Source organism: Gymnoscopelus microlampas (genome assembly GCF_963454915.1).
Source record: "Gymnoscopelus microlampas genome assembly, chromosome: 14".
Classification (NCBI taxonomy): domain Eukaryota; kingdom Metazoa; phylum Chordata; class Actinopteri; order Myctophiformes; family Myctophidae; genus Gymnoscopelus; species Gymnoscopelus microlampas.
The window spans coordinates 23,011,195-23,030,255 of NC_139951.1; the positions used below are offsets into that span (position 1 = coordinate 23,011,195).

The 19,061-nt window shown below is 40.3% G+C and overlaps 3 protein-coding genes across 4 annotated transcripts in view; 2 read left to right on the forward strand and 1 right to left on the reverse strand.

The window, feature by feature from the left end:
- rab26 (RAB26, member RAS oncogene family) overlaps positions 1-5,588 on the forward strand; it is an 82,701-nt gene extending 77,113 nt beyond the window's left edge. Inside the window, exons 6-9 of one of the 2 annotated variants that reach the window (XM_084079436.1) lie at positions 2,364-2,429; positions 3,925-3,981; positions 4,732-4,808; positions 5,085-5,588. In XM_084079436.1, the coding sequence (XP_083935562.1) occupies positions 2,364-2,429; positions 3,925-3,981; positions 4,732-4,808; positions 5,085-5,187 (303 nt within the window). In that variant the 3' untranslated portion in view covers positions 5,188-5,588. The remainder of the gene's footprint in view (positions 1-2,363; positions 2,430-3,924; positions 3,982-4,731; positions 4,809-5,084) is intronic. The other variant, XM_084079437.1, reaches the window with a different exon arrangement.
- A 1,941-nt stretch (positions 5,589-7,529) lies between these two features.
- gnptg (N-acetylglucosamine-1-phosphate transferase subunit gamma) lies at positions 7,530-12,976 on the reverse strand. The gene is made up of 12 exons (XM_084079433.1): positions 12,885-12,976; positions 12,370-12,467; positions 12,097-12,151; positions 11,560-11,627; positions 11,341-11,395; positions 10,744-10,827; positions 10,466-10,559; positions 9,956-10,070; positions 9,561-9,643; positions 9,151-9,276; positions 8,898-8,979; positions 7,530-8,638 (listed from the first exon to the last, which is right to left on the reverse strand). Exons 2-12 carry the CDS (start codon positions 12,413-12,415, stop codon positions 8,562-8,564), a joined length of 885 nt encoding a protein of 294 aa, XP_083935559.1. The 5' UTR covers positions 12,416-12,467; positions 12,885-12,976; the 3' UTR covers positions 7,530-8,561.
- A 563-nt stretch (positions 12,977-13,539) lies between these two features.
- Positions 13,540-18,275, forward strand: tsr3 (TSR3 ribosome maturation factor). Its single transcript, XM_084079432.1, has 6 exons — positions 13,540-13,769; positions 14,548-14,758; positions 16,346-16,539; positions 16,898-17,065; positions 17,624-17,678; positions 17,829-18,275. Exons 1-6 carry the CDS (start codon positions 13,643-13,645, stop codon positions 17,968-17,970), a joined length of 897 nt encoding a protein of 298 aa, XP_083935558.1. The 5' UTR covers positions 13,540-13,642; the 3' UTR covers positions 17,971-18,275.
- The last annotated feature ends 786 nt before the right edge of the window (positions 18,276-19,061 follow it).

Genomic DNA, 19,061 nt, shown 5'->3' on the forward strand with positions numbered 1-19,061 from the left:
GTCGCAAAATGTGCGGGTTTGGGTGGGTTTTGGCACTTTTTTTCCATTACTTTATTTCGGTTTTAGGGTTAGGGTTCGGGTTAGGTTAGGGTTACGTTATTTAATTCTCGTTCTCGTAAATAAGAAAATAAAAAAATAAAAATAAAAAAAAATCCCTTCCGATCACCAGGGGGGCTGCAGCCCCCGTAGCCCCCCCCTTCCCGCGCCACTGCACACACGCACGCACGCACGCACGCACGCACGCACGCACGCACGCACGCACGCACGCACGCACGCACACACGCACACACACACACACACACACACACACACACACACACACACACACACACACACACACACACACACACACACACACACACATCCTCCACCCCCAGAGGACTGTAGAGTGCATAACTGAAATGATGATGGTCCATATTCATGTGTGATCTCTGCTAATTACAGACATAAAAGTAGGGCACACAGTGTTTAGGTAAGCCACATCTATGCTAGCCTGCATTAATGTTAGCATCCTACTGATGACACACAGCATAAAAGTAAACGTATAAATCCTCAGTGTTCATTTATCCATGTACATGATTTTACAGTACAGTGTAGAGCATTGGTGGAAAAAGTGCTCAAATGTTTTTACTTAAGTAAAAGTATCAATACTGCAATGTAGAAGTACTCTGTTACAAGTAAAAGTCCGGAATTCAAAATTAACTTTAGTAAAAGTACAAAAGTATTGGTATCAAATGTACTCAAAGTACCAAAAGTACTAAAATGTTTGAAAATAGCAGATCTACAAGCTCACAACGCGTCGCAGAGCTTGTAGATCTGCTATTTTCAAATAGCCTATGTATAAAATATGGCTAGTGGTTAATGTATGTTTTATAATGTAATAATGTATATCTGCAGAGTAACTAGTAACTAAAGTTTTCAAATAATTGTAGTGGAGTAAAAGTACAATATTTGCCTCTGAGATGTAGTGAAGTAGAAGTAAAAGTATTGGAAATTGGAAATACTCCAGTAAAGCAAAAGTATCTCAAAATTGTACTTAAGTACAGTACTTGAGTAAATGTTACTTTACACCACTTGTACAGTGTAGAGCTGCTGAAGCTAGGCTATCTTTTTGGTGGGTGGGAGCATTACAGTATGAATGCAAAGATACATAGTGCACTTCTTGAAGTTATTATAAGATTCCACTCGGCCGATTTTTAACGTAAATCCCATTGTTCTGATGTGAGATCAATATACAGTATATACAGTAGTCTGGCAAAAAATACCTCATATATTCTGGGTTTTCTGGAATTTGCTGTTGAAAAATGCTAAATGTGTAAAGGTACTGTAGGCTCATGACATAAAACACATTAATGAGCGTATCTCGATGATGCGTCTGAAGTCATTGTTTCGCAATATAAACATTTCACTGAGAAATACACCGATTATATTACTGATCTTCTCTCGTCAATGGGATTCAGGTTGAAAATCGACAAAGTGTTCCTTATCTAACTCTGAGAGTGGACAAATGGAACCGGTCCATTTGGTTACTTCTGTACACTCAGACTTAATTTAACACTGAGCACTTCTTCTGTGTATAGTCTAAAGATTATCAGAATATGTTCTGGTTCAAATTCCAATCATTTGTTGTTAATTCACTTTAAACAAAAAGCGACCATTAACAAGAAAGAGGGATCTTTGTGTATACTAGACTGACGGAGATAGGTGAGGGCAGATGTGTGTCTGCACAGGTGTGTATCGATCGATTCACATACTCTGTGTGTGTGTGTGTGTGTGTGTGTGTGTGTGTGTGTGTGTGTGTGTGTGTGTGTGTGTGTGTGTGTGTGTGTGTGTGTGTGTGTGTGTGTGTGTGTGTGTGTGTGTGTGTGTGTGTGTGTGTGTGTGTGTGTGTGTGAGCTGACAGTGAAATCTATAGGGGCGAGCCCAAGGGTCCCTAAGTGATGTTTAACCAACCCAGGTAGCTGGGCCCCAGGGGATCACTGTTCTATAATTGGAACAAGACGGATGCAGAGCGAGGGAAGACGGATGGGGGCACCAGGAGAAAGGGCATTACACTGAGAGATAGGAGGGGGAGATGAACTGTACTTGCTGAACAATAGATGAATCTTGGTGTGTTTGTGTGTGTGTCCCCTCCCTCCTCTCTGGAGCCATCAATTTCTCCTCTTCCTCTCCTGCCTTTCATCTCTCTGCTTGTTGTTGCCTTCAACGCCCCCTTTTGTCTGTCTTTACTATCTTCAATTCATATCCTTTGACTCACTCTCCTCCTCATATTTACTGTGTTTTTCCTCCTGTCTATCTCTTTGTCCTCCATTTCTCTCCTCTCTCTATCTTTCCCCGTCAATTTCTCCTTCTCTACCCTCCAGGCCTGGTTGACAGAGATCCATGAGTATGCCCAGCAGGATGTGGTGGTGATGCTGCTTGGAAACAAGGTGAGACCCTCTTCTCCTCCTCTTCTCTTGTCTTCTCTTCTCTTCTCTTCTCTTCTCTTCTCTTCTCTTCTCTTCTCTTCTCTTCTCTTCTCTTCTCTTCTCTTCTCTTCTCCTCTCCACTCATTGCTTAATGGTTAGAGAGGCCGTCTGGTAAACAGAAGGTCACCTGTTCACCCCCCAACCCCGCTCTATGTGTCAACGTGTCCCCGAGCAAGACACTTAACCCCTAACTTCTTTCCCAATGAGCACTCATCATGACCAACTGAACAGCCATTAGCTTGGTGAAGCTGAAACCTCCATCCTGTAGTCATCCTGTATCCACTTCACCGTCCTTTCTCTGTCAGATGTTATATAGAAATAGACACGGCCCAGTATACTGAAATATAAAGGTTGTCAGACCATTCCTTGTATTATTCTGTGTTCTTGCTGAAAGTGTCTCAAATATATAAATGGATAAGCTGGCTCTGAGACAGGCATGGACAGATGGACTTATGAAGCAGTAGAGAGGAAGGTATAGTGATGGTGTGGTGCAGTAGACCAGACAGAGTAGAGGAAGGGAAGGGAGTGAAAGAGATGGAGGGATCAATGGAGGAGGAGTCTGTGATTAGAAGTACTGAACCCGATCGGGGGGGGGTGGGGGACACCAGAGGAGGAGGAAACAACTCTGTATGGGGGCTGTATGGATGGATGGCTGGATGGACAAAGTGATCAAGAAGGAAATGAAAAAGAGAGGGCTGTAGGGCTGGAGGGAGGTGAGGGAGACTGGTACAAGATGAGACTGTCTGCGCTAGCACTGGGAGAGAAAGACATACAGACAGACAGACAGACAGACAGACAGACAGACAGACAGGCTCACAAGGAGGGTGGGGAAGGGAGAGGAGAGTGAACTGATGGAGAAACAGAGGGAGAGGTAGAAAGGTAGAACTACAGAGGTTAGGATGCAAAAGTGCATAAGGATGGAGGGGTGTATGAAGATAGGGAGGAAGGCAGGGCTGTGTGAATAGACTGTTGGACGCTGCATTGGAAGGAGGGACACAGTGGAAGCTGTAGACAAAGACAAAGGAAGAGAGGGATGGTTGTGGATAGTGGAGAGAGGCCACTCCTTAACCCCTTGGGTTGCAGGTTTGATCCCCATCACAGCCAAATCAACTCAAACAGTGTCCGTCAGTCATTACAAAGGGGTCAGCTGCATGACAAACAGAAGGACACAGTGGCCTTGTCAATTTGAGTTAGAGGTCTTGGTTTCAACCCCAATACAGCTCACTCATCACTGTGGTTACAGGAAGGAACAATCTGTGTTTATGTATGTTTCCATCTGCCTGCCTACTATTTCTCTATCTGTCTCACACTCTCTCTCTCTGATCTTCCCTACATCTCTCCACTGTTTGTGTAGAGTTTGTTTACTTGCTGGTTAAAAGCACTGCACAATAGATGGTAGGAGGACAGATGTTATAGAGGGTTTGTAAATCAGTGCTGTGTGTCTAATTTGTTCCAGGCCGATTCCACACATGAGAGAGTGGTGAAGAAAGAGCAAGGAGAGAAACTGGCCAAGGTGAGTTTGGCTAACGTGCATGTACGCGCACACACACACGCACACGCACACGCACACGCACACGCACACGCACACACGCACATGCACATGCACAGATACACGTGTGCAAGCACAGGGACGCATGCAAACATCCACAAATCCATGTGCACACAGACAGATATGCATGCACACACACACACACACACACACACACACACACACACACACACACACACACACACACGCACACACATTGACACTTACCTTGAATGTATGGTGCTGTCGATGTTCCCACTCAGTCAAGTGTCACCCTATAGTGCTGGCTGTTAGACTGTGTTAATTACAGTATACATCCACGGAGGCACATAATGTTGTTATTGTTTGGAATAAATGAGGTGAGCCTGTTAACAACATTTTCCACATGGCTTCACTCAGATGAACTCAGTAACGGTAAAACATGAATAAACAAATAGCCAGAGACTCACAGGGCAGACGTTCCGCGTAGAGAGACTAGAAGGGACCACCAACACACACTTGGACATGTACAAACAAACATCTCTTCCTTGGCAACAGGTGTAAAGTTTGGGACAAGGATGCAGAGATGTCAACACACACGCAAGCACGCACACACGCACGCACGCACGCACGCACACAATTTGAACACATCTTGATACAACCATTAATGTAGACAAACAAATATAGGAATATATTGAATGTGGGGTGCACATACACACACATGCACATATACCTCTCTTGACTGTCTCTGAGCAGGAGTTTGGAGTGCCCTTCATGGAGACGAGTGCTAAATCTGGACTGAATGTGGAGCTGGCCTTCACTGGTGTAGCCAAGTGAGTCACACATGTCCACAGACACACATAAACCCACCCACGCACACCCACACATTAGTGTTATCAGATTCTGCATCGACAGGATTCATTATAACTTATGTTCAATTCTAGAAGTTTCACGTTAAAATAGAATTTGACTCATCTTACCCTCTCACTCTTTCTCTCTCTTACCCTCTCACACTCTTTCATCTTACCCTTACTCATTCCACTCTTATCTATTTCTTTCTCTCTCTCTCTCTCTCTCTCTCTCTCTCTCTCTCTCTCTCTCTCTGGCAGGGAGCTGAAACACAGGACCATGAAGGAGCCAGATGAGCCAAAGTTCCAGCTGCAGGAGTATGTTGACAGAGAGATGCAGACAGCTGGTTGCTGCCGCTTATAGACACACCCTCTGTGTATCAGTGTGTTAGCATGAGTGTGTGTGGCAGCGTGTGTGTGTGAGTGTGAGTGAGTGAGTGTTAGGCCCATGCTGGACATTAGACACGCTCCCTTGGAGTCTGTAATGATTTGTAGTGAGTGTTGGCTGTGAACACGTTTCCAAAATCAGCAGAATCTGTTGTTTTTCCATCAGCAGTGACACACCCGACATACACTCCTTTCTAACCTAACGTCCTTCTGCAACTGTGAATGTAATACCCCCCCGTTACACTTACACACACATGCATGCGCGCGCACACACACACACACACACACACACACACACGCTTTTGACTGATTTCCATTGCCTACTTCTGTATCCTAACCTCTAACAATCACCAATACATGCCTATTTACTCTTGCAAAGTGAGGACACACACACACACACACACACACACACACACACACACACACACACACACACACACACACACACACACACACACACACACACACACACACACACACACACACACACACACACACACACACACACACACACACACACACACACACACACACACACACACACACACACACACATCCTACCCCTAAGTGGTGTTGTTTCCCTCTTCACAACCTCTTCCCTCTTCACCACTCACAACCCTTTTCACGTCACTGTGCAATATTCCATGAATGTATGCGATGTACATATTTTAAATCAGATTACTCTCAGTTACTCTCTGAAAGCTTTGTGGTTTGCACCTTTGTACATGTCTGTCGTATCATTGCCAAAGCTTGGTGACAGAAACATAAAAAAGTAAACGAAAGTAATATAAATGACATCTGTAAAACCTCTGCTCTCATTTGAGGCTTCAGCAGGTGATATATTCTGCTGAGTAAAGGATACTTTGGTAAATGTTAATTATATAGCTATTGTATGCAGTTGTGTTAAAAACTAAATCCTATCTGTAAAATATTGTAGTGCAGTTGGATAGTTAGTGCTCTAGGCTAATTGTTGTGTTGAGGATTTGTACAGCTTGAGGGAAGAAGCAAAGGGTTGAATATTTTGTTTCTCACCCCAGACCTAACCTCTTTTTGCAAAGCAGGTAAGTCAGTCATCAATTCGACATTATTATTATAATTTAGCTATGTTGAGACAGGCAGAGGGGAAAATAATGCTGCAGGGGTCAACTTCAATATCTGTGATGGTTTTGGAGGTGGGCATCTTAGTTATTGCCCTCAACACACAAAAGGACATTTAAATGTATATTCCTAATTCTGTCGAATCAATTAGCGTGCTCAGACTGCTTATTTTTTTTTAAATGATTCTTGCAGTTATTTCTGCCCTGTGGAATCTTTTCAAAAGTTTGGTGATTAGATATGTTGTATCGATGAGTAATGATAATGAAACTCTATTTTATTTTTCATGGGGAATATGATTAATATTGATTTAAGGTAGGCCTATTGACATATTAAGTATTCTTTATTAGTATATACGTGTTAACTTAATCTGTTTTGTCTTTTATCAGTCATTTGTAATGTAATAAATCTCTAGCATTCACAATAAAGAATCCAAAAATGTACTGAGCTGTCATTACCTAGTTCATAGATGGTCCTACAGTGCCACTCAGTGGCAACTGTTGGTTATCGCAATATGGAAAGTGACCAACAGCTGTGATCTGCTCACTGTGAAGTAGACATTGTACAAAGGAAATGACTGAACATTTATGGCTGTTGTTAATGTCCTCATTTTACATTATATTGCATTTACACTGCATTGGTACTACACCATTGTTTGTCTTTAATTTTATACACTAAACCCGAGTTTAACACTAATGTTCCTCAAACTCTTACTTTTCAAGTATCCCTTCCTTTTTTTAAGAAGTCATAGAAAAATGTAGGCTACAGTACTGTACAGTAACTAGGTTGGCCACATCTGGATTTAGAGCAAATATACCTTCCAAATTCCAAGTCAATCTCTTTTACTTTAATGGCTCCGTTCTCAATCCATTCCACTGTGCCACTCGTTGTCCTCGTTCAGTGAGGTCACCTTCGCCTGCTGGATTCTACTATGTGCTATTTTGTACTTTGTTTCTCAATAGCTTTGCCATGTTTTTGACCAATCATCAGTATATATGCCCATGCAGGTGAAAATAAAGTGCCCATGTCCACAAACAGGGTAATGGACACGCTTGTCACACATTTTATGGCGAAGACCGTTTAAATTAAGCTCTTCTTTTAAATGGAATTAAGGAAAGTCAAACAGTAGAATACCTGTACCAGTATAGTTAATAAGCTAATAATGGTCCATTTAGCAGCAGAGGACAGTAAATACAATGATACACTTTCTTAAATGAAGGCCACAGTACTAATTTATTGGCATGTTTACAGGCTTTGATTACTTGACACAATATATGACACAATTACAATGCAATTCCAGTGTACAAAGTCCCAAAAGTCATAAAGAAAGAGTAAGGATTCCTATGCAGGTTAAGAAAGGAATGGGAAATGTTTCACAATGTTCAAGTATTGAAAGATTTAGGAATTGGAAAACATAAACACAAAAAATGGATTTGACTCCCAAACGTTTTTGGCTTACTGTCATCCCTCACTGAGATATTAGCAGCCTAAGATCGACATGGCTTTTTTGTTATTCATATTGTCTAGCCGCCAATGTCAGCGTACCTCACACTGAACAGTGACCTAAATCCAGAAGTTATAAATAATCTGCATTTATAGAGCAACTTTTTCCAAAGTGCTATTCAGGTATTCCTACACACCGATGGAGGCAGCCATGCAAGGCACCAACCTGCTGATGAGGAGCATTTAGGGGTGTCTTGCCTAAAGACACTTCAACATGATGCCAGGAGGAACCTGGGGTCGACCCGGGAACCTTCCAATTCCTATATACCCTCTCTACCTCCCGAGCTACTGCTGCCCCTACATGTTCCAAGACTGGAAGGGTAGGGAATTTAACCCATTCAATCTGAGAACGCATCTACAAATGTCTTCTAAATCCTAACAGTTTTCTGAAAACCGTGCTATAATATCAGTGGTTCTCAAACTTTTCCATGTCAAGGACCCCCAAGATTATATGTATTCGGTCGTGGACCCCCCCATCTCCAAATATTTTGTTCCAGGGACCAAGCAAAGTTACAAATAGTTACAAATGTTCGCTTTAAAAAATATATATTCAAAGATTTGCACATATTTTCATGCTTTATCAAAAAATAGCAGATCTACAAGCTTGTATATCTGCTATTTTTTAATAGCCAAAGTATAAAATAATAGCTATAGCTCAAATCTAAAATGACACAGATGCGTTCCCGGATTGAATGGGTTAAAAATGTAAGATCCAGTGGATATCGACGGGGTGTACTGTAAGTGGAGGCAGGTTCAAAGTAGATCTCTGACGAGGCCGTTGTCTCCTCTCAAGTGTTGGTCCTGGGCTGTCACACTGGCTGTAGTCATTCCTTCAGATGTCAAACGAAGATAAAAATCAATCAATTACATAGTAAAATGTGTTAACATTAACATTTTTACAAGAAGGTAAGATGCCCCTATCTCCCCTGTACATATGCACAGAGACCACAATGGAAATATATCTGACTTTATTGCGTCATCCTCGAAAAATGTAAATGCATGTATGTGTTGTTTTTTTATGTCGTCAAATTAAATCAAAGGGTTAGGTTTAAGATTGTAAAAGGATATAGAGTTCATGAGCTGACTCACGTGTGTTTGACTCAAAAGGAATGTTGTGTTGTGTGAGGAGTGAGCGCAGTCTGTCAATTTCCTCCCTCTGTTTCCGGAAGTCCTACATGAACAGACAAACCAGTAAGCAAGTGATAAGAAATATTATAGTATACAAAACTGGACACATTCTAGTCATATTGTACACAATGCACTCACAAATGAAACGCCTTCATTGTACATGTATATATTTAGAGAGAGAAAGAATATATATACATATATGTAATGTGCATACCTCTGTGCATTTCTGTAAAGAATCATGAGTTTCTGAAAGGGCAGTGATATCCAGCTTCACTTTCACTTTTTGGCTTTTCAGGAATCCAGCCTCCTCAAAAACATCCCTCAAAAGATTATTGTAACCCTGCAGTAAACATATACAGTATGTGTCACTGAACAGTGGCCATTTGTTAAGCCTCAAATATCACATAGAAGTATTTATTCAGCTACTCTTTAAAAATACAAGACCATAATGGAGCTCGGTTATTGTGATGAGCACACAAATCACTCAAGCTCAAACACATTTCACTGTTAAGCTCTACACCGCGAGTGAGATTACCAAGTGCTATTTGAACTTCTTGACACAGATACTCTTGACAGAGAGTGACTCTCCAGTCTCTCTAATGTCCAGACCACACTGCCACTTACCTGCTCAGTGATAAGCCCCTCATAGAATGCCTGTTCTGCTTCATCCCATTCCTTTTGCAGCTTCTCGTTCAGGGTAGGATATACTGGAGGACGGTACAAAATCGATCAGAAAGCAGCAGCATCAAGGCTAATTTATGACTTGGCAAAAATATGTGTGACATGCCACTCGACAAACATGTATTTTCAACCGAAAGAAGTACTTGTGGACACTTTTTAGGTGCAGTAATACTGTATTAAGGAGCATTAGCAGAATTTGTTTAGCAGACCCTGGGAAACCCTGATAAAGTATATGGGTCTACCGTCTAAAAAGGTGTCACTTTTTTTCTCCTGAAAATACGACATTGTTGTCAAGCGACACACATGTTGCACGATTAGATGCCCTACTGGTGTCTTACCTAAAAGAGAATGTGGATGGCAAACGAGTGGGGTCTCAAACGTAAGAGAGTACACACAAGTACTGGGCTCTGATACGTGGGCAAGCTTGCTGCTCACACCACACTTTAGGATAACCTACACAAACATGACAATAAACTGATTAGAGATGCATTGAGTCACTCATTCCCCACTTCCAACACACACCTATACAAGAAAAGCTATCGAGAAAAGTACATGAGGGGTAATGTTTATGGGTATCCAGAAATATCTCATACTGCAGATATCTAAGTAATACTATTTTACAATCTGGTCTTTTCAATATTTTTGGTGTCATTCTGTTGAGATATGGGATACGTGTATGTAAATAAAATAACTTTAATTACGTTTTCTTGAATACATCTTCCTCAAAGTTTGCTTTACTATGTGTCTGATTCATTACATATTTAACTTAGCCATGTATCATAGAGGGACCTCATAAATCCTATTTAACAAAACCCCCAAAACGTTCAGTATGTCGACAACTCACCAACCTTTGTTTGCCTACTTTTACTTCCACACGCATCTCCTTCTCTCATCCACATGCCTGTGAAAGTGTTGTTTTCTATCGCCCATTCCTGCCAGATTCTAAAGGGAATACAGAAGATGCTGGTCTTGGAAAATAAATTCTGCTCCAATGTCACATAGAATTTCGACAAAAACGTTCCAAAATAAATACAAAAAGTAAATAAATAAAAGAAAATTAGCTAAAGTAATGTAAAAATATAAAAAGGTATTTACAAGTCAAAAATGACATTTCTCAGACACTTACCCCAATATCCCACTATAGGCGTTCCATCGGAATGACTGCTCATGTTGGGTGATGTTATGGAATGGACAAAATTCATATTTATACCTGTGAAATTAATCAACATAAACTCTCTATTATGACGGATTCACATGAATTAACTTCACGATCTGAAATGCAATCATAACATCAGATAAAACCGTATCACCTACTCCCAGAAGGAAAGTGTGCTAATTTCAGTAGCCTAGTACAGTGGTTCTCAACCCGTGGTCCTTGGGGGGGTACTAGGGGGTCCCCAGCTAAATTAGTTAACATAGCGTCACAATCATTTTAACTCATTGAGTGCCAGAATTGCCAGAATTATTTCAGAATGATGTTGTCCAAGTGCCAGCGTTTTTTTCACAGAAAACAAAAAGTACTTAGGAAGCGAGATACAGCCTTCAGATGATGATATCTTGGGTTCTGAACATGTTTTTCAAAAAAAAAAAAAAGTAATACAGTACATATATTTTAAAGGGAACATTTTTAACTCAAATCTTTGCTTCTGGGGGTCCCTGGCACAAAACATTTTCAGATGGGGGTCTGCGGCCAAATGTATATCAATTTACGTTTACTACTTACGTTGACTCAATGAAACTGAAGCACTTTCCAGCCAGACGATGGAGATGTGTTGGGCCTTAAAGGGGGCGTTATAAATAACATTAAGGAAGGATTTCATGACATCTTTCTAATTAAAGTAAATGTAATAAGTAAAATGAGACAACAGAGTCATTTATTTCCAAGACACCATAATTTGACTATCTTTCCAAATCTAGATAATATGACTGCAGAGATGTTTACCTGACACGGGAGAAGGAGTCGCTCTGGGCTGTAGTCTGCTCCCTTGAGCCAAAAATGGATTGTTTATCCTAAACAGATGAGAAATCCATTTTAAAACTACTTACTAAAAGTATTGTTCCTGTCTGAAGAAACACTGTGTTTACACATTGAATGACAGACAAATATGGAGATCCAGTGGATGGAGTTCCAATTATACTTTCTTTAATAACTTTAAATGTTAAACTTTATGTTAAATAATAATAAAAAATAATAAAAATCTACAAAGTAGTAAACTAAAACACCTCAAAATTGTTCTTAAATACAGTACTTGAGTAAATGTACTTTGTTTAAATGTTGAATTCAAAGCTTCTAGGATTAAGTAGGGGCGCTCTAGCGACCCCCACTACAAATCATGAAAAGCAGTGACAGAACTAGCCCTAGAATGTCTGTGATCTTACATACATGTAAATATATGTAATATCACAGACATTCTATTCTAGGGCTATGACAGAACAGAAGCAAAAAGTCAATTTAGATGGACGTGGCTTTATCTCTTACCCAAATGTGTTGGGCTCCTCGACAATCTTCATTTTTCCTGCGAACGCGTTGGTCACTAAAGACAAATCAACAACATTATTTCAACATAAAAAAATAAAAATAATAATGTATTTTATTTATATTGCACTTTTCCTTCTCAGGGAAACCCAGAGTGCAACGTGGTTAAAACATGTGAGAAATGTTTCACTAAAAGGGAAGAAACCTAAAAGACCTGGTATAACGTTATTACACCATCACAACACATCACCACAAAACTGACAGAAAATCACTTACTGAGAAGAAATAAACAGACCATCCATGGCCTTGTTACATACAACATTCTATTAGATATATACGACTGAATTAAACGTAGCTAAAGTTGTAGCTAATGTGTCTAGAACAAGCCCCCAGAGCCGCTGAGAAATCTTGAAGCTGCCACCCCAGTGGCCAAAGCTGGAACTGCAGGCGGGGAGAAATACATGCGCGAGCAAAACATACTGATATATATTTATATATAGAGATATAAATATGTAAACATATTATACATAAATACATATGCATTTACATATACATAGGCATCTCCAGTGAATTTCATAAATATCTCGCGTTCAATCCTTGACACACGGGCTGCCGTAGAACGCAAAAATGACACTAGTGCGCATGCTCATAACTTTACGCCAACCCAAAACCGTCTCAATAATTCTACTTCCGGCAGGCTTCCGGGTGCTTCAAAACGCCAGTGAGCACATTCATTGAAATGATAGCTGGGGGCGGGGCAGTCCTCCCTCTAGTTATATTATACCTCTATGGTCTAGAACCTATAAGCTATGATATTATGGTCATTCTTGCTACATTTCCTGCTACAGATGTCAGAAGACACAGGTCACCTGATCAAAACAAGGTTTGGACATGCGTAGTACTGCGTGTTCGTGTTTAGAGCATAGGTTTAGATCCCATGGTCCAGAGGAACATACGTGTGATTGGCTAGTTGGTTGTCACCCAACCGTTTGATGGAAAGAGCAACAGTTGCCTGGCAACGAAATAGCCAATCACGACGTGAACAGCAGTGTTGCCATGTCGGCTTATTAAGCGACTTTGGGCTTCTTTTTCTGTACAGTTGCTTGTAAAGATAGGTTGCGGGTTGCGTTTTTTTGGGCTTGTTTCTAAAGCGTACTTGCTTATTTAGGCTTGCTTCCAAATGTTTTAATTATTATTTGAACCAGTGGTTCTCAAATATGTCCATGAAAATGTTTTGAGCCAGGGAGCTTGTGTTGTTAGAATGTTTAAAAAAAAAAAAAAAAAATCCAAATATTGCACATCTTATTGCAAGAGTTTTTGAAAATAGCAGACGCAAAAGTGCTCATGTGTGACCTAAGTCTCTTCTTTTGGGTTTGTTGTCCTAGACCTGTTTGCGTATTTCTCCCACAAAATATGGCAACACTGGTGAACGAACGTTCGTCAATTAATTTGGGCAATGGGATGGAGACTATCACATGTAGCATGTTAGCAATAGTGGTAGATCGTTGTTGATAGAGTAGTAGACCTGTAAGTTGACTGTCTGTACAACATGCCAGGGCGAAAGAAGCAGGGAAGATCATGTGAACGTCATGACAACAAGGGCAAAGACAAGCGACATAAAATGAAGGGGAAATCTTTAGAAGCTTTCACAGAAGAGATGCATACTGCATTAGAAGGTAGTATGTAAGTCCGACATCCCATTACTCCGACTACGTGGCTTCCGCGTGCGGTTAAGGTTAGGGTTAGGGTTAGGTATAGGGTTAGTATAGTAAACGTCGGAGGAATGGGCTGTCGGAGGAATCTCTGTAAATAGTATGATTCGTGGTATTCACAGTGGTGGAAGAAGTACTGACATTTTTTACTTAAGTAAAAGTATCAATACCGCAATGTAGAAATACTCTGTTACGTATTGGCATCAAAATATACTTAAAGTACCAAAAGTAAAAGTACTCAGTATGCAGTCACAATGAGTCTGTAAATCGCCTATTTTCAAATAGCCAAAGTATACGTATATATAGGGCTGGTTAGTAATTAAAGTTTCCAAAGAATCGTAGTGGAGTAAAAGTACGATGTTTGCCTCTGAGATGTAGTGTAGAAGTAGGAGTAGAAGTAAAAGTATTGAAAATTGGAAATACTCAAGTATTGATTGATTGATGTACTTTATTTAGTAAGACATGAGAACAACAGTACATGGAAGTACAAATTCACAAGGTATTTGTACAAAGTAAAGCAAAATTACCTCAAAATTGTACTTGAGTACAGTAGTTGAGTAAATTCTGGGTATGGATACAGGAAGAGTGGGCACCTGTTAGAGATTGGCATCTGGCAAACAAATGACACTTTAAAGAGAAGTTCATCACAAATAACATAACAAAAGCAGAGCGTGTAATATGAAGTTGTTGCATTCTGTTGAACCTGATAGTTGTCTCAAATTCTGCCCCCTCTGTTTTTCAGCAAGTCTCCACCCAGAGGAGGGAAGGGAGGCTGTTGAGGTTAAACTACCATGTCCACTTGCCATGTGGGAGTTGGGCCACTGTGACCCTAAGCGTTGCACTGGTAGGAAGTTGGTACGCAAGGGGTTTGTACGAACCCTGCGCTTAAACCAGAGATTCAACGGCCTCATACTGAGTCCAATGGGCACAAAGTATGTGACGCCAGCAGACAGGTGTGTTATGGGTTACCCACTTACATATTGCATGATGATCGGGTCGTGGGGGTAGCAGTTCCAACAGATGGGGGACTCCGGGTAGGGAACGAGAATTTGCCCCAGGTGAAGGAGTTTAAGTATCTCAGGGTCTTGTTCACGAGTGAGGGGAGGACGGAGCAGGAGATCAGCCTGAGAATCGGAGCAGTATTGCAGTTGCTGTACCGCACTGTTGTGACGAAAAGAGAGCTGAGCCAGAAGGCAAAGCTATAGAGGCTATGCACGTGACATCATCGTACCTGGAAATTATGCGGGAACGCCTACTGAGTGGCAAAAAACTACTTTCTGGCCTTGACAGCCTATACATCCAAACAGAAAAGTCCTATCTGATTGTATTAAACAACGTTAAACTCACCAACATGGCAGCTGTACGGAAAGCTTGAATTATCCTCTTTCCATCTGCAATGTTTTTGTTTCATAAAAATCCACCGTAGACATGTTATGAGCTACTTTCTGTCAATAAATTCCGTGCAGGTGATGCTTTTTCTAAGTGTCAGAGTTTGGAAGCGCTCGTTTTCAATAGCGCAATGTCCCGCTGCCTCCTGCATTTATGTGCAAATTAGAAACAGGTGGTACGCAGGACCGTTGAGTGATTTACAACGAGCGCTTCCAAACACTTAACGCTCCATGCTGCTCAATGTCTTGCCACTCAGTCTAGATGAGAGGGGCGTGTCCCGGTGGAAAAGTGACAAGTGACTTATGTGCATACTCTCTCTATACCGAGCAATCTTCGTTCCTACTCTCACCTATGGTCATGAAAGAATAAGATACAAGCGGACAAAATTAGCTTTCTCAGACGGGTACCCGGTCTCTCTCTTCGAGATAGAGTGAGAAGTTCAGTCATCCGTGAGATACTGAGTAAAACCGCTGCTCCTTGACTTGGAAAGGAGCCAGCTTAGGTGGTTCGGGCATCTAGTACGGATGTCTCCCAAGCGTCTTCCTAGGGAGATCCTCACTGCAAGTCCCACTGGGAAGAGACCCTGTGGATGGGGGGGATTGTATCTCCACACTGGCCTGGGAACGCCTCGGGATCCCCCAGGAGGAAGTTGCTAATGTTGCTCTGGAAAGGGAAGACTGGAAATCTCTGTTGGAACTGTTACCCTTGCAAAAAGGATGGATAAATTATATAAAAGCTCTTATTCATTTTCTTTATAATAAACAATTGTCCTTCCATAGATCTACACAAAAACATGACAAATGGGGGAAAACACACCAGCACACATACCTTACGCATACATTCCTAACTATTCTATCCATCCATGTTGTTATAGCTATACTTTTTAAAATAATTCATATGTTTCAGGCAACTCTCCAAATTCTGGTGCTGTGCCTAATCTGAGGCATACAAATCAAGTCGCATGAACAATTGTCATTGTAAAAATGTTTATTGGAACAGATTCCTAGAAGAAATGTCACATGTATTACAGTTGTGTCATTACAAAACTATATACTGTACATTGCGTGTAGTTTGATTCAATCATTATTATTAACAGCCCTAAATGAAATGAAATCCTGACAGTTTGTTTTTTGTTGCCATTTCATGCACAGACAGATAGTGGCACAGAATGGACTGGCAGTTATTGATTGTTCCTGGGCCAAACTTGAGGAGACTCCCTTCAATAAGATGATTGGATCACATCCCAGGTTGCTGCCCTACCTTGTAGCAGCTAATCCAGTTAACTATGGCAAACCTTGCAAGTTATCTTGTGTTGAAGCATTCGCTGCCACATTCTGCATTGTGGGTAAGGTTTGAACTCATAGCAGCTGACTTGTAGTGTTATACAATAATACTTACCACTACTTTTCTGTGTTCCTGGAAGCCAATTCTCGGTCTTCATAATCAGATTCACTCCATTCAAAAGTGCAGAACATACTAACATATTAACAAGATACTGAAAAAGATATTTAATTTGATAGTGGAAGATGGTGACAATAAAATAGACATATATACAATATATATTCTATACGCTGTATATTACATAATGTACATTCACAACTTAGTCAGAATGTCCAATTAGCCAATGATCATGCAGATGGCTATGATTTATAGTTTATGGCAGTGAAAAGTTTAAACCCATCATGTCTCCCTTCTCGTTTTAGGTTTTCAGGACCTGGCGTTAATCCTGCTCAGTAAATTCAAGTGGGGCACGGGATTCTTGGAGCTCAATAAAGTTCTGCTGGAACGCTATGCAGTCTGCCAGTCAGAGGAAGAGCTGCTCTCTGCAGAGAAAGAATATCTGAGTGCTCCTAAAGAGGAGGCAGAGTTTGGTAAGAGGGAAAAAATAATATGATAATCTGTGAGAGGTATAGATTCAAAATTTACATGCAGGATTATTGGCAATTTCTCGCAGAAATGTTAGATAAACTTTTTGTTACCACAGCGCTCTGACTCCTCTGGTGCGGACAAACATTTGGGCTATCCAGCCTTCATCAGTGTCCCACACTGACACTGTCAGTGTCCCGACCCACACTGACGAAGGCTGGATAGCCCAAATGTTTGTCCTTTGTAGCCTAAAGACATGGAGAAGAAATGGCAATAAAAAAAGTTAACTCACTCTTGCTATTCTGAGTGCGACTCATCACTTTTTTAATATGATCCCAGAAATGTTACACAGGATTGCCTAATTTAGAAAATGTGACAATATGGAGAGTATTAAATATAGTAATTAATCAGTATTTTGACTATGGCCCACATTGGTCCACATCGTCTGGACAGTTGTGTGAATGTATCTCATACATTGTAAAGTGCTTTGCAAAAAGGCACTATATACCATTTACTATGAAGACAATTTGCTTTAATGAAAGTTAATTATCTCTTGTTTACAGATCCATTTGATGTAGACTCAGGAAGAGAATGTATGAATCTCAACAGACCACAATGGTGAGACTTGAAACAGAATCATGTTTATGTAATCATGTTTATTATTTGACTGCTATTGAATTCAGGAACTGCACTACTTCCCATTAGCAAACATATTATATGAATGGTTTAGATGTGTCATTTTTAAACTTCAAATTCTGTGTTTACTAGTTTTGCTCAAGATGAGGAAGATTCCGGTGAGGAAGAAGCTTCGGATGATGATGATGAAGCAGGGGAGAAAGCAACAGAAAGTGACAATGAATCCCAAAACTCAGATTGTGATGATGAGAAAGAATTAAAATTGTCACACTAGAGAAGAACTTTGGCTCTTTAATACAAATATTGAGATTAATGAACCTGATGGACATATAATGTGACCTTTTTATATACAGTTTTGACACACTGTTATATCTGTCAGCACTGGCTAAATAAACGTAAAAAGTAATGCTTGTAGATCATTTTTGGGGTATATTGAGATATGATACTATTACCGTTTTCATGATGTGATGTGATTTGTTGGCAGACCACTGAACAACTGGTTGCTATAACTTGTATCAATTTATGCTTTGTGAATTCAGGCTTTTTGGATAGGAATGTAATATATAAAATGGTTGTCTTGTTCAGAATCTGAGGTCTCATTTGAAAAGCACAAAAAGGAGACTGTCAAGAGAACATGAAGGTCACATCTACTTAATTTGAATATCAAATGTTGCAGTTTCTATTTTTTAGAGTAAATTTCAGTTTTTATTTTAAATACAGATTCAATATTTAATTTATAAACGTACATCCCAAAGATTAATACAAAATAAAAAATCCCATTGCCCATATATGGGGTCCGCACGTCCGCTAAATATGATATCTGCAATATATTTGCAAAGTAAATCATTTGAACGGTTTTGACAATTTATTTTTTTCATTTTCAAAACCTAACTATATACATTTTTTAAATGAACTTGTTTTTGAAAAAAAAGGGAGGGTAATAAACCATATTGCCAGAAAGAATCTATGTACATTTCATATGATCGATGAGTTGAGTTTTAGGTTGTAAATGTGGCGAGGGGGCGGATACAAGCGGGATCCGAGGGGGACTCTCCTCCTAGAATAAATATCAAGGATTAGTCCGTGACGTCAAAACTAAGCGTCATCCAAAAGCCAGTTCTTCAGGCTCATGATGGGACGTTAGCCTATCATTTGTGCAACAAACCTGCGCCGTCGTCACATTACGTGCTCGAGAAAGAAAAACAAAACAGTGGTGGAGAAAGTACTCTTTTTTTTTTTAAACCTAAGTAAAAGTATCAATAATGCAATGTAGAAATACTCTGTTACTAGTAAAGTCCGGAGTTCTAAATTGACTTGGCTAAAAGTACAAAATATCATTCATTATGCAGAATGTCCCATTTCACA